This window comes from Dysidea avara, chromosome 1 (genome assembly GCF_963678975.1).
Source record: "Dysidea avara chromosome 1, odDysAvar1.4, whole genome shotgun sequence".
In the NCBI taxonomy this organism is placed as follows: domain Eukaryota; kingdom Metazoa; phylum Porifera; class Demospongiae; order Dictyoceratida; family Dysideidae; genus Dysidea; species Dysidea avara.
This window is the reverse complement of record NC_089272.1, coordinates 14,903,322-14,918,185: the sequence shown is the minus strand read 5'-3', so window position 1 is coordinate 14,918,185 and position 14,864 is coordinate 14,903,322. Positions and strand designations below refer to the sequence as shown.

The 14,864-nt window shown below is 36.3% G+C and overlaps 1 protein-coding gene across 1 annotated transcript in view; it reads right to left on the bottom strand.

The window, feature by feature from the left end:
- The window catches only part of LOC136260456 (uncharacterized), a 99,850-nt gene that overhangs the window by 66,986 nt on the left and 18,000 nt on the right, over positions 1 to 14,864 (bottom strand). Inside the window, exons 12-21 of the mRNA XM_066054219.1 lie at positions 13,006 to 13,257; positions 10,165 to 10,416; positions 8,857 to 9,108; positions 7,523 to 7,825; positions 5,709 to 5,966; positions 4,584 to 4,856; positions 3,750 to 4,058; positions 3,105 to 3,356; positions 1,862 to 2,131; positions 697 to 963 (exon numbers count right to left, since the gene is read on the bottom strand). Coding sequence (XP_065910291.1) covers positions 697 to 963; positions 1,862 to 2,131; positions 3,105 to 3,356; positions 3,750 to 4,058; positions 4,584 to 4,856; positions 5,709 to 5,966; positions 7,523 to 7,825; positions 8,857 to 9,108; positions 10,165 to 10,416; positions 13,006 to 13,257 — 2,688 coding nt within the window. The remainder of the gene's footprint in view (positions 1 to 696; positions 964 to 1,861; positions 2,132 to 3,104; positions 3,357 to 3,749; positions 4,059 to 4,583; positions 4,857 to 5,708; positions 5,967 to 7,522; positions 7,826 to 8,856; positions 9,109 to 10,164; positions 10,417 to 13,005; positions 13,258 to 14,864) is intronic.

Genomic DNA, 14,864 nt, shown 5'->3' with positions numbered 1-14,864 from the left:
CCCCTTGTGTGTAGTGAAAAGGCCCTTCAATACTCTTCTCCAGTCTCCCATTCTAGCAATTGCTGCTGATAGGTGGTTTCGGTGCCCTATCTGAATTGGTCACACCAAGTCCAAGCCCTCCAGACTGATGCTATGCGTGTACTTCAAAGATGAATATACAGGTCTCTTGTGATAAAGTGAGCTGTAACGACTTCATTGACATCTATATACCTACAGTATAGATTGCCATGTTGCTATCACCACTGTGATATTTTTCTGCAGCAGTTTTAATTTCAAGATTCTCACTCCCTGTATTAACAGTCTCTAGCCTTCTCACAGGTCCCTAGTGGTTCCAATAAACATTGGTAGATTATACACTTTAGAGACTATAGTATACTAATTTTTAGAATCACAGTAATACTAATAGTAAATTCCTTCTTCTGATATGGTTGTATTATTCCTCAGCCTTAATTTGGACTTCAGAGTATCCTTTATCATTAGAGTCATTACATAATGCTACTCTTCACATACAGTTGTGCATTGGATGCACAAAAACATTTAGTACACTGTAGCACTCAACACAAAATGCCATCACAGTGAAACCTGTGGATGGCATTAGGATACTGTAGCAGACAAATAACACATTAAGGGATTCTTACAATGACCAGTTGATAGATGGGGACTATTTAAACTGATCAGTGCAAAGTTGTTACTTACCATACAAGACACTACTGTCCCTTCCTTCTCCAGCATCATTGCTTACAACACATGTATAAGTTCCCCCAAGGAGATAAGTTATATTGTTCACTGTCAACTGGTTACCATTGATCACAATGTCATCATTGTTTGGTGTAGCATCATTGTACAGCCAGGTGTACATGAGATTGGGACCACCATCTGATTGGCATGTAAAGATGACATTATCAGTCAAGTGAGGTGCTTGATACATCTCTGGAGTGATTTCAACAGTACCAAGTGGTGATACTATGGTAAAGAGATTACAACATTATAAACATGTATGAAAATAATACAAAAATTTTACATGGACCGGTGGACGTACTTTTGATATGTTCTATTAGGGAGTATTGCAATACAGGCTATACATACTAGTAGGGGCGGAAAGCATGTAGGCAGTGATACGTGGTAAAGCTAAAGACCTTAGGGGGTCTCAAAACCTCTCGAGGATGTTCTTATTAAGCTGTCTTACTGCTTGGATGAACCACAGTAGCTCTCTAGTGGAAAGCTTACATAATGGTAGATTATGGTAATATTTACATAATGGTTAATGGTACATAATGGTCTCTAGTGGTAATATTTACATACTGGTTAATTCCCCTATAAATATACCCAAGTTAAATGTCCCTAACAGGCTGGTTTAGGGCTTTAAATGCTAACAACATCATGTCAAGCTGATGATAGATCTTTGATAAGCAGTCAGGGTTGGAGGAAGCCATTAATTTAAGATCAGTTGTAATGTGGCAGAAACATGTGCATAAAAAGTCATATATGAATAAAAATTAGAAAACTACTCTAATAGAACAATCACCCCTACTCTATTGCTGTATCACTGATTGTTCTATTAGAGTATTTTGAGTTTGATGCTCAAAATGTGTCTATGTAGACAAAAAATTTGACCAGTTGACCTATGTACACCAGACATGGCACTAGTCATTACCAAAGACTACTACTGCATCTTTAAAGCAGATACATGTAAGCAGACACTTTAAGCAACTAATCATGAAAAAATTAGAAATCCATAGTACACCAACTTAACATTATTTTGACAGTTTAAGGGATAATATATAGATGATTTTGTACAATCAAACAGAAGACCCCTAAATAATATTCTACTCGTATACTCATGGTGCAGATATTTGCTCACCGTGTAATGTTGCTTCATCTGATGTGGCACTGTTGACAATGTTAGAGGCCATACAACTGTAGTTACCCCACTGAGTGACATTGTCATTGGTAACCATCAAAGTGTTAGTGGTAACACCAGACACATACATCAGTTGATCCATTAGTTCAATACCATTGTAGTACCATTGGTAGGATATTGGAGGGGAGCCTGTGGCCTCACATATAAGGGTTGCATTACCACTGATATTAATATGCTGATCCACTGGATGAGTAGTGATTGTTACACCAACTGTAGAGAAAGTGAAAACAATAAGAATACCATATTACTATACAGCATGTTTCAGTGAAATGTCCAAATTTATACCAAAGCCATGAAAATACAACATATAGCTTTTTCTAATTCATAATATGAATGTACAGTGATTTTCATTAGTTTGATAGTAGGAAACATGATAATTTACCTATGCATGTAACACAAAACAGGTTCTATGTTTCTAATGTGTTAATGTACATAGTAAATTGAACCAAACCTAGCTATGCTATGATCAAGAGTAAATAATGGAGAAGTTACTTTTGCTATGACAACAATTTCTGAAACAATCATGGTTTTTTTAGTATTCGAGTACTCCCTAGAGTTAACGATTGAGTACTCAGTTCTACTCACGAATACTAGCTACTTGTAGTCATACCCATTTGATATGTTTTATTTAATAGTTATACCACATGGACACGAGGGATTTGCCTAACATATATATGCCCAAGCCCAAGGGCCGCAGGCCCAAGAGTGTGGGCATATATATGTGATCGGTTTTGCGAAAAGGTTTTCCACACACATCCAATTCTATGAACTTGGCACAAAAAAATAAATAATTGTGAGTTTCGCTGGTTGAAGTGGTACTATTTCTAATCAGACAACCACTTTGTGGTGCCTATAAAGTACCCTTAGGTACTAAAATAAGTACTTAGGAGTATAGGCTGAGCATCTGAGCCGTCTTGTCATATGGTTGAAATGTGCTGTGTAGAGAAACGATCCCCACATTGTGAAAATTATTTAGTGATGCCTAGTAACTCAACTATGCAATGCTGACTCACTCAATTATTTTCCTCCAAGAGAATGCATATTAGAGTCAATACTAAACTCAAACCCACAATGCAAAACTTTAAGCAGCTTATATAAAAATCAAAGGGAACTGATGCTTTGTACTTGAGTACTTGCAGTAATTGTTTCAGCCCTAATTTAAAGAATACTTTGTCCAACTTACTAAAAACAGTCTCTGTGGCACTACTAGTTCCAGGCTCATTACTGACAGTACAAGTGTAATCCCCTCCATCAACTGTAGCTAGATCACTAATAGTAAGGGTGTTGGTGTTAGTAGTTGTGGTGGCTGAGAATGTATTAGTCCTGCTCCAACTGTATTCTAAGTCTGGTCCACCCTCTGATGAACAGGTCAATTCCAACTGACTTCCCTGAGGGTACATGTTGTCACCCATGATGGTTACATCATAAGAAGCAACTACGTGGGAGAAGCAAAGAAGCAGCCCATCTAGCATACAGTATGTACATCTAGCACACATGAAATGCTATTCTGAGTACTGTCATTTATGTACAACACACTTCTCAACTGGTTGATAGTTCATCTTTTGTTCACCTTTTGAGCTTAATTACTGACAACTTTGTTTAAATTACACTTTCTTACCCCTCTCTGGGGCACTTGAACTAGAGCAAAAGAATTCAACCACTGTGATAGACTGATATCTACAGCATTATGTTGTGAGTTTGAGCCTTGTCAGGGTTGGCTGTATGACCATATCATTAACGTAAGAATTTCTCATTAAAGTGGGTTACTAAGGCTTAGGTCACTCTCTCATCTAACCTTACCCAAAGATCCCAGTACAATTTGTCTTACCAAACAAAGTGTACATATCAGAAGTATCATTTATTCCATCAATAATAGCTACACAGTAATAAGTACCAGTATCACTGGTTGATGAGGATGAGATGGTATAAGTTAAACTGTTACTACCAGTGGCTACTGTCAACAATGATGAACCACTGGCTCCAGATGATGAATCATCTTCAAACTGCCACATGGTCATGATCCGAGGACCACCACTAGCAGTACAAGTCATTGACTGACTGTCATTAAAATTCAGTAATAGTGAAGAGCCAGTTAATGGTGGAGTAAACATGATATCAGTGGTGTTTGGTTGGAGAACTGTGATGAACAAAGATGTAGTTCACTGAAGTAAAAATTAATTACATTTGCTGCTAATTATACATATACTTCTATTTACATACACCATGTATGTTGAACAGCTTCATTCAACAAGCAACACTGTTGTTGTCTTTGTTTATCTGAGCATATGTGTGCATGTGTGGCTAGTGGCAAGGAAGAACAATTGCAGCTGATTGTACAAGTTATAAATCATAAAGATTGTAGCAATAGAAATTACACACAGCTACAAAATATAACTAAGAAATCAGCCAATGTTGACTCAAACATCTCTTTTAGTTTACAGCAGTGATGGCTTCTGCTGTTGTCCATTTTCCAATAGCTACTGTACATTTTGTGGCCAACTACAACATCCAGTGGTTGTACATTAGGTATTTAAAAATATTTTCATTTATTTGCAATCAACCGATTATGTTAGATGGGCCAAACAAATGCAACAGCCACAGTACAAATGTATTATGTATTTTAGTGACAAGACAAACAAGAAGACAAATAAACTGAAATTACCAGACAGTGTAGCAGAGTTGGATACAGCAATTCCCTCATTGTTAGTAGCAATACAATAGTACCCAGTGTCATCTTGATCATATCTGGGATCAGAAATAGTGTACATTGGATTAGTTTCATTCTCAATTTCCATTCCAATATCAGAACCAGAAGCCACTACAAACCAGCTGTAGCTGAGCATAGAGAATCCTTCAGCTCTACAACTGAAACTGACTGATACTCCTGGATAGACTGCTTGTATTGCAACGGGATGTTCAACTATGCTGGGCTGAACTGTATTAGAGAAACATTAGTGAAAACATTGGAGTAACCATAGCACCTGTCTGGTTGAAATCATACATGAAATCATGCAAACAGCAAAGAAATGATATACAAGCACAATGTAAAAAACTCCATAAATAGATTCAGTGCATTGACAACTCTATACAGAGAAAATACTCTAACTGAACAGTTGTTTTGTCACCAAGTGATAAACCGACCAAAATTTAGTCGAACAAAGTGACCCAAAACCAGGACTCTTCGACCACTCCACTGATGAGGATAATTTAGAATAGTCCCATGCTGTTCTACTCCCTCTGCATATACATAATTGTAGCTGGATTTGCGAAAAGGGGTCTTCCACACACATCCAATTTGCCTACTTTAACAATTCATAACTTCAGATTGGAAAGAGCTATTAACTTGAAATTTGGTCAGCAGTGGACACCAACATAGCTGAATAGATGGTGAAAATATCAGCTTAATATGGTACTTGAACACCAAGTTAAGGTCTCCCAAATTTATGAAATTGGATGTATGTGGAAGACCCCTTTTCGCAAATCCGGTCACAATTATACAAAATTGAGACAAGTCATGCAACTGACATTATAGTAATCATTTTCTATTAATTTTGCTTCGAGTTACTGAAGTAACATTATTTAAGTCAGATAGTAGTTAGCTTAGTACAATATCAAGCCTTTTCAATCCTTTGACTTTTGTCTCTTAGTAAAAGAGAGTGTCTACAATAAATCTATTATTACTACAAAAGGGAAACCATTATAATACATCTATGTACAGAAAACTTTATTCACCCATCATAACGTGGATTCATGCATAATTATGTAAATTATACACAAATGTTTTCACCTGTTAGTTGAGCTGGTGTTGAATTAGAAAATACCCCAAGGGAGTTACTAGCTTCACAGATATACTGTCCAGTATGATTGTACAATACTGATGCTATACTGTAAGTGTTACTAGTCTCATTCAGTAGTAATGTCACTGTTGGAGTATCTATCATAAACCATTGGTAGGTATATGGTGGTGAACCAAACTCTGTACAGTTAAACATGATACTCTCTCCTAAAGTGACATTATGGAGTGGAGGTGATATCACTGGTTGTTCTGTAGAACAAAACAAGTACAATAGATATAATAAATAAATAACTAATGTAAAAATAACAAGAAAATTAAATTTTAAACAATAACAGCAACTCCTCATTGGTGATTATATCTAGCCATCCCTTTAGTTACACACATACAGTAGGTGCCAGCTAGAGAAGGCTACATGTTGGCCATGTCCTTAGTCATGGATGCTATTTTGTCAAGATACTTATTAAAAAATCTGCCTTCCTGCACTACAATTTTTTAACACAAGAAAATTCACCCTTTTTTGTGTGTGGTGGTAATATTAATGTACAGTGTACAGTTTGTGGGTATGTGATAAATTTGTGAACAAATTTCTTCCCAGACCTGACAAATTTTTGTAAAACTATCAATAGCATTACACCAACACATCTTGCTTTGGAAAGTGTTTGATGTCGATTCTACATCACAAGTTTGAAATATGAGGAAATTTAACTATGAGTTCTGAAAATTTCTCAATGTATAGGAACAACACACACTATAAGGCTTTTAGCTACACAAAATAAGGATAATATTACTGTACAGTAGTGTGACCAAGCTACTCCTACTATAGCTGGGGAATATTGTGCAGTAATGTCTACATTGCTGAACTGACACAATGAAATCTGATCAATAGTGATTATCTTAGATATAGTGTACAAGCCATTAAAAGACATAACTAAGTTGTAAACAACATGACAATTAACAGTAACATGAGTATTTGGCTGCCCATGTTATGTACTTCATGCATCCATAGAGAGATGAGAATTCAAGAACTAAACAGCATATTTATGAAATTTATCGAGAAGTATTATTAATTGACAGCCACCCATGAAGGTCTTTCATTATTCACAATACCATGATAAAATTCTTGGCTACTTGTAAACACACCAGTATCTTTTTCACAAGCTATTTCACAATGAATATTATTAGTTAATTACAATGAATATTATTAGCTAATTACTAGAGATGCAACAATAAATTACATTGATATATCGCACGCATGTTGATTGTACGTTGGGGCAATGATACATATTGATACAAAAATAGGGTATATTGATATTGTGATATATTGATGTATCGAGGTATATGTACTTAAGAAATATACTACATTTTAATGGCCAACGTTCTCATGAATCAAATTATTGTATGTTGTACATGCCGGTTTTTACACTTAAATGATTATATGGCAACAAAAAGGGTTTCATTATTTTTAAAAAGCATCAAACACTTACGTATGTTTAACTGATATTATATCGCTGTATGGTGATACAATGGAGACAATGATATCGATACACCTAAATACAGTACTGTTGCAACTGTACTGTATCCCACACATACTCCCCCAATTTAATATTATAGTTACACACAGTTACATCATCCTAGTGATGCGTTCATACCTTACCACCCCCCACATGGAATGGCTGACCAACACACATTCAATAGTGCTGCATCATAGTTGTTTACTTGCCATTGATATACTAGAATGGGACCAGAATTTAAGTAGCATGCTGAGAGTGTATACAGTGTGTGTACTGTGTGTGTGCTCTACTCACCCACTACAGTGATATTGACCATGTCACTGTTCACAGTAGCAAGACCAGATTGACTACTAACAGCTTCACAGTAGTACACACCAGAATCATTAAACTCAGTCATCATAACTGTCAATGTACTAGTGATACTGTTCATTGAGGTAGTATTAACAATAACTCTATTACTGTTATCAGTGATGATGGTATTGTTGAGGTACCATTGTATGGATGGTCTGGGGAAACCTTCTGCAATACAGACAAGTGTAAAACTGTTTTCAATCACCACCTCCTGAGCAACAGGATCAGTAGTGAATACTGGACCAACTGTTGACGAGAGCAAAACAACTTCATTAACACACATCTTATAATATGACAAAACAAAAGTTTTGTGAATTTGGTCGATTGAAGGAATTACCATACAGCATAAAAATTTTATGGTACTATAATAAAATTTACAGTCTACCTATAACGCAACTTAATTAAGCTGATGGAATTTTATTTTACAAAAGCTTGGTTTTTGCTTGTAAGTGTCTAATAGTAATGCCTTATTAAGGTGCACTTAACCAGTACTTTGAAACCTTATTTGAGACTGTCATTCATTTACTATATAGTTCCATCTGTGCAGTGGACACCACATATACAATTGTGTGGAGTGTGGCAGTTGTAGTGATTTCCACAACTTACAGCTGGAGTGTTTACATGGACGTGTTGGTTGTGTTGAGTTCATGAAGACCAAAGCACTTTAGCGGAGCAACAAACATTCTTGTATGCAGCAAGGATATTTCTGTACCACACACGGGCATCATAGATATGACTAAGATAAAATCTATGCTAGCTGCTTTATTCATTTGCAAAATTTGCTAACAGACTGTTAATATTGCAGTTATGACACCAACCGTAAAATTAAATTCTATGTAAATTTTTTATGCTATGCAATATCAAGAGTTTATAATGTGTTATAAACCCTTGATGATATTTGACAAAGCCACTGTATTATTGTTCAATATTGGTTGCCTGGAAAATATGTCTAAATTTATGTTTGTGATGCCAATTTGTCAAACGTTCACCATTTTACAGCATATAGTACTGTAGACATCTTCATTAATAATTGTTATATGTAAACATTGTGCAACTAGTGATTGGCAAGATTATAGTAAACAAATTATAGTAAAAATTATCAAGAATCAAGATTTAACCCCTTAAAACTTTATTTGATGGCAATTGATCATTTATTCTTGGGGAATTTTTCTTGACTTGGGAAAGTCTAAAGATCAAAGCTACTTTGCACATTGTTTGTATCTAAATGTATTTTTAATTGTTATCATAAATGTGCCATGTTCGTGTGGCCAACTCACCATAAACAATGATGATATGGTTACTAGTTCCAGCATCATTAGTGACAGTACAAGTGTACTCCCCTCCATCAACTGTAGTTAGATCACTAATAGTAAGGGTGCTGGCGTTAGTAGTTGTGGTGGCTGAGAATGTATTAGTCCTGCTCCAACTGTATACTAAGTCTGGTCCACCCTCTGATGAACAGTTCAACTCTAACTGATCTCCATTATCATATGTGTTATCACCCATGATGACCACATTGTATGGAGCAACTGAAGGATGAGACACATACAGCAGTAAGATAGTCTACCAAAAGACATGCATTGGGACTAACTCATAATTACAAACTTGACCATTATGTTTGTCTGAGTACATCAGTTAATAATAAACTGGTTAGACTTGATGTTCTGCTATACTTCTAAATAACAGCCACCCATGCAGATATCAGTATTCAATATTTAAAACTGGGTATTACTCCTTACTTATGGTTTTGTATTGAATGCTTACTTCTTGTATTTTGTATGAATTTATTTTATAATTCATTATAATTACCATGTTTTGTTGCTCAGAAAGTACAACTTAAACAAACCGGTTAAACCACAAACAATGTTCAGACTCTTCTTTACTGTTTTACAGTTTATCTATCTATGGTGTCTCTGGACAAAACCTTGGTTCTGCTTTTCATTTCCATTTGCATACAGGGGGGACACCCCTTTGGCTCAAAGTGATTTGCAATTACTGGTAGCCTACAAGGTCCACAATATGGTTTTTAGTTGCTACAACACCTGTACAGCTTGCTTGGAAAGCTGTTCACACTTTATTTCAGCATATTTTGAACTATACCTACGTGTAAATTTAGTACAGCATCTCTCACACTGGCATAAAGCTTCTTTTCCGCACAAGTGTGGGTATGGACAGACAAAGAAACACACACAACACACACACTTTTCTGAAACAACTTTAGGAGACCAGGCAAATGCTTGGTTTAAAAATTAAAAGTTTGATAACAGAAACTCATTGGAAGTATTTTTTGGGTCATTAGCCTTTAAAGAATATTTGAGTTTAGGTACCAAACCAATACTGCCAAGGTACCATGAATGTAAAGTGAGGCTGGTTTCTGGTCAATACACAAAAATTATTGTGATCCTTACTAGTAAGGGATACTGTACTTAATGAAAACACAAGATTACAAACAAGAAGGAAATGAACTATTTGATGATTGTACACTTAAAAAACACCTTGAATGGAGTTGTGAATGAACTAATTCAATGAATGTAAAGTGGTGCCTTGAAGAAAACCTGCTGAATGGCTTTGTAATCTTAACTTACCATAAACAATGATGGTGTTCATACTAATTCCAACATCATTAGTGACAGAACAAGTGTAATCCCCTCCATCAACTGTAGCTAGATCACTAATAGTAAGGGTGCTGGTGTTAGTAGTTGTGGTGGCTGAGAATGTATTAGTCCTACTCCAACTATATTCTATGTCTGGTCCACCCTCTGATGAACAGTTCAACTCTAACTGATTTCCATTATCATATGTGTTATCACCCATGATGACCACATTGTATGGAGCAACTGAAGAATGAGATACATACAGAAGTAAGATAGTCTACCAAAAGACATGCATTGGGACTAAATGATAATTAAAGCAGAAACATAAACCATATACTTGTATGAGGACATCAGTTAGTCAGCTAGTTACCCAGAACAAGTTGATGTTCCATTGCTTCTAAAAACCAGGCACCCATGCAGTTTTATGCTATCCCCTGCTATAGGTACATATTTTAAAAACAATTCATTTATTATGTTTTGACTTATTTCATGTATTTCATAATTCATTAATTGTTTTGTAATTCTTTTCATTGCTAAGGAAGCATGACTCAAACAAACCACTTTAAACCACCAGATCTATCTTCTTAACTGTTTAAGCTAGAGTCTGTTATACTCCAAAATTTTCCTACTATGCTTTTTGGCATTTCCTTAATTTTCTATCTATTATGTTTGCTTTTTATGCTTTTCAGAAATGTAATTATTTTGTGTGCTTTTCTTTGTGCAGAGAAATTTTTAAAAGAATGGAGAAGTGACATTTCAACTGCAACATACAAATAATAGCAAGGGGGTGTGCTCCAGAGTTAGTAGGCTAATAGGGCAGGGGTTTGGGGGCATATCTAGTCCCTCAGAAGCTATAGGCATTATATCATAGTATAGTTTTGTATGCAAATAATTATGTATAAAACATTATGCATGGTTTCTGAATAATTTTACCAATCTCCTGAGTTATAGCAATTGGCATTCAAAGGACAGCAACTGCTCAGTTAAATGATGATGTAACTTGCATTTGTAGCACCATGCCAAGGACACGTTAGTATCCTTGGGATAAATGCTTAAATGGTTCTCATTCTCTCTGTCACATGTGATGACTGTTCTATTAGAGTGTTTGACTGTTCTATTAGAGGATCTTGTCTTTTAAAAATATTTTCCTGGTTCGTCAGTGTCACTGTAGACCTGCAAAGATTTAACTATTTTCAATGTCCAGATATTCACTAGGTACTGACTAAACACTACATTTATCATCAGAGCTTCCATTGTAGCTATTGTCTTCCAATAACAATAATCATCATATCACATTTTATTCACTTAACTTTGATTTGATTTTTCAACAAAAATCAAATTCAGTCTCAAAATGAGACAGTGAGATGAATACCAAATTCAATGATTGCAGCTCAACTAAACTGTCCAGCCATGCCTTGGTACTAGCTAACTCAACCCACAAAGAAAAGTAACTGTTACATATCTGGTAGCAAGGCTGTAGTGCATTGTTTCTATTTGTTGTCAGGAATCATTTCACCATCCAAAACAGGTTAGCCCTTACTGTTATAGCAAAAGTTATTATACTTATTGTGGCAAAAATTTATCTCATTATGCTGCAATTATGCTTTATTATGCTAGCATTATGCTTTATGCTTTTCATCACCTATTATGCCAAAAATTATGCCGGCATAATCGACACAAGCCTATAACTGTTTTGTGTTTCTGGATAAAGCCATGGTTCTACTATGAGAAGGACATTCCCCCTTTTGACATGCAATTTCTGGCAGCCTGCAAAGCCTTTTTGGTTGCTACAACATCTGTACAGCCTACAGGGAAAGTCATTCACACCATACTGGGAAATAATTACAGCATATTTTGAACTGGTAAGAAGTATATTATACCCTTCACAGTAAAGTTTACCTGCCTGTAAGTTTAGTACAGGATCTGTCACACTGGCATAAAGTTTTTGTAAAAGTATGGGTGTGGACAGACAAAGAAACGTGCACACACACACACGCACGCACACACACACACACACACATACACATGCACACACACACAAAACAAAGCAAAGCCTATGGCAGCAATGCAAAACACATCTATTACCACCCTGTGAGCCAGCACTGGGATTCCTGTGCACCGCTTAGGTGATTGAGCATTGTGCAGGCAAATCCTTCTGGGGCAGAGCGAGTAACTTGCAGGAGGACTGTCCAGGGAGCAATGTGAGTAAAGTTTCTTGTTCAAGGAAACAACAACAACAATACCAAATTGGCATAACTGGGCATCAGACCTGGAACCTTTCAATTAACAGGCTGATGCTCTAGCCACTTGGCTATGCTGCCTCACACACACACACACGCACACACACACACACACACACACACACACACACACACACACACACACACACACACACACACACACACACACACACACACACACACACACACACACACACATGCACACACACATACACATTCACTTTCCAAAGAAAAACTATTTCAGGAAACCAGGTATTAGCCTGGTCTAAAATTTAAATGTTCGGTTAAAAAATTTTCGACACTCATTGGAAGCATTTTGGGTAATTTTGCCTTGGGTATCCAACCAATACTGCCAAGGTACCATGAATGTAATGTAAGGCTGGTGGTATCACAACACAAACCTTTGTGTATCCTTACTAGTAACCATTACTTTACTTATGACATACATGTAACATTAAAAACACAAACTATATATAATTATGATGATTGTACACTTATTTCTAAGGTCAATACAAAACAGCTTGAATGGAGTTGTGAATGAAGGTGGTGGCTTGAAGAAAATCTGCTGAATGGCTTTGTAATCTCAACTTACCATAAACAGTGATGGTGTTCATACTAATTCCAGCATCATTAGTGACAGAACAAGTGTACTCCCCTCCATCAACTGTAGCTAGATCACTAATAGTAAGGGTGCTGGTGTTAGTAGTTGTGGTGGCTGAGAATGTATTAGTCCTACTCCAACTGTATTCTAAGTCTGATCCACCCTCTGATGAACAGTTCAACTCTAACTGATCTCCATTATCATATGTGTTATCACCCATGATGACCACATTGTATGGAGCAACTGAAGGATGAGACACACAGCAGTAAGATAGAATATGTGTAGTAAACTGTAAATCTATTATTTTCAATGAATGCCGGGTGGAGTATTGAATCTTAAATATATTGTGCTATGTCAATGAAACAAAGTACCAGCCAGCATGTACATGATAGTATGAATTAGAACTGCTCAATAATTGAGAAATGTACATTAGTTGATTTAGTATGAATATGTGACTGAATTTGACAAAACAAGGCTTCGACGCACAAAGCTTTGTTAGGAGATATGGCGATTTTAATAACTTCCCAGTGCCTACAGCTGTGCAAACAAAATTTGCACCAATTGTTCATCTGTTCACTAGCTATCACTGAGTGGGTGTATACATTTCTGATACCCAAAATTTGCCCTGTTTTGAGCAGCTTTTTTCGAGCGGGTAATAATATCACAGATGGTAGTACTAAGGGTGGGAGGGTGGGGGTGGACGGTGGTCTTAATATACGGGTATAAAATGGAGTAAGAAGACGATTGGAGTCCAGAGGCCAAGTTTGGGCTCTCCATGGCCCTTCATGGCCCTCAAATTGCTCCAAATTGACTGAGAACACTATTGGCGAGCTCTCTGTGAAGTCCCAGCTCACTACACACCATTATCACAAAGCCATGGCCATTTAATGGTGCCAATCTCACACTCGTGGCTTTGACAGGGTCGGAAGAAAGCTGCTACAGAAACCAGACTTGCCAGTGCTGAAGGAAGTACATTGTGAAATATGATAGTATATTAGACCAGCAATCCATTTCTGGTAAAATCGTAAGTTTGATTTTGTGTGTGTGGAAGCCTTGTTATATGAAATCCGGTCACATATATTGCTGTGAAACACATGTAGATGATTACAGACTTCACTATCTAGACAATATGTAACCGGGCCTGCAAAAATAGGGAATGTGGGTACAAACTACCCATCACAAACTGTAACATCTCATATCTCAGTACTAGGATAAAATGTTTCATTTTGTAACTTGTACTCTAATGGCAACTGAATGTTTAATATGTGGTGAAAATTTCATGGACAAGTAATAATGAAATACAAAGTTATGACTCATCAAAGTTTGTAAAAGTAGGTATTTTTATGTTAGTATAGCGGCGTAGTCCCCAAAATTGGCAATATTGTGCACTTTTCATAAAACCACGAAACTTTCCACATAAATAGTACTCCTCATGACATGTAATTTTAGATATAGTGCCATCGCTGAGTTGACCCTTGGTGACTTTTACGGCAATTTTTGTACAGAAAATTGATCATTTTTGTCTTTAACTACCTGAGGTAGTAATTAACTTGTTAAAACATGGTACCAAAAGAAAGATCTTGCTGATAGAAACAACTTAGTTTTTATTTGAAGTCAATACGTGATTTCAGTACAAAGTTATGACCATTTTTACTAGCTGCAAAATTTGATAAATTTACATGCCCTCGAGGTGTGAATTACCCGTGGGCAGATAATTATGCATACATTTATCAAATTTTGCAGCTAATAAAAATACTCATAACTTTGTACTGAAATCACGTATTGATTTCAAATAAAAACCAAGCTGTTTCTATCAGCAAGATCTTTTGTTTGGTACCATGTTTTAACAA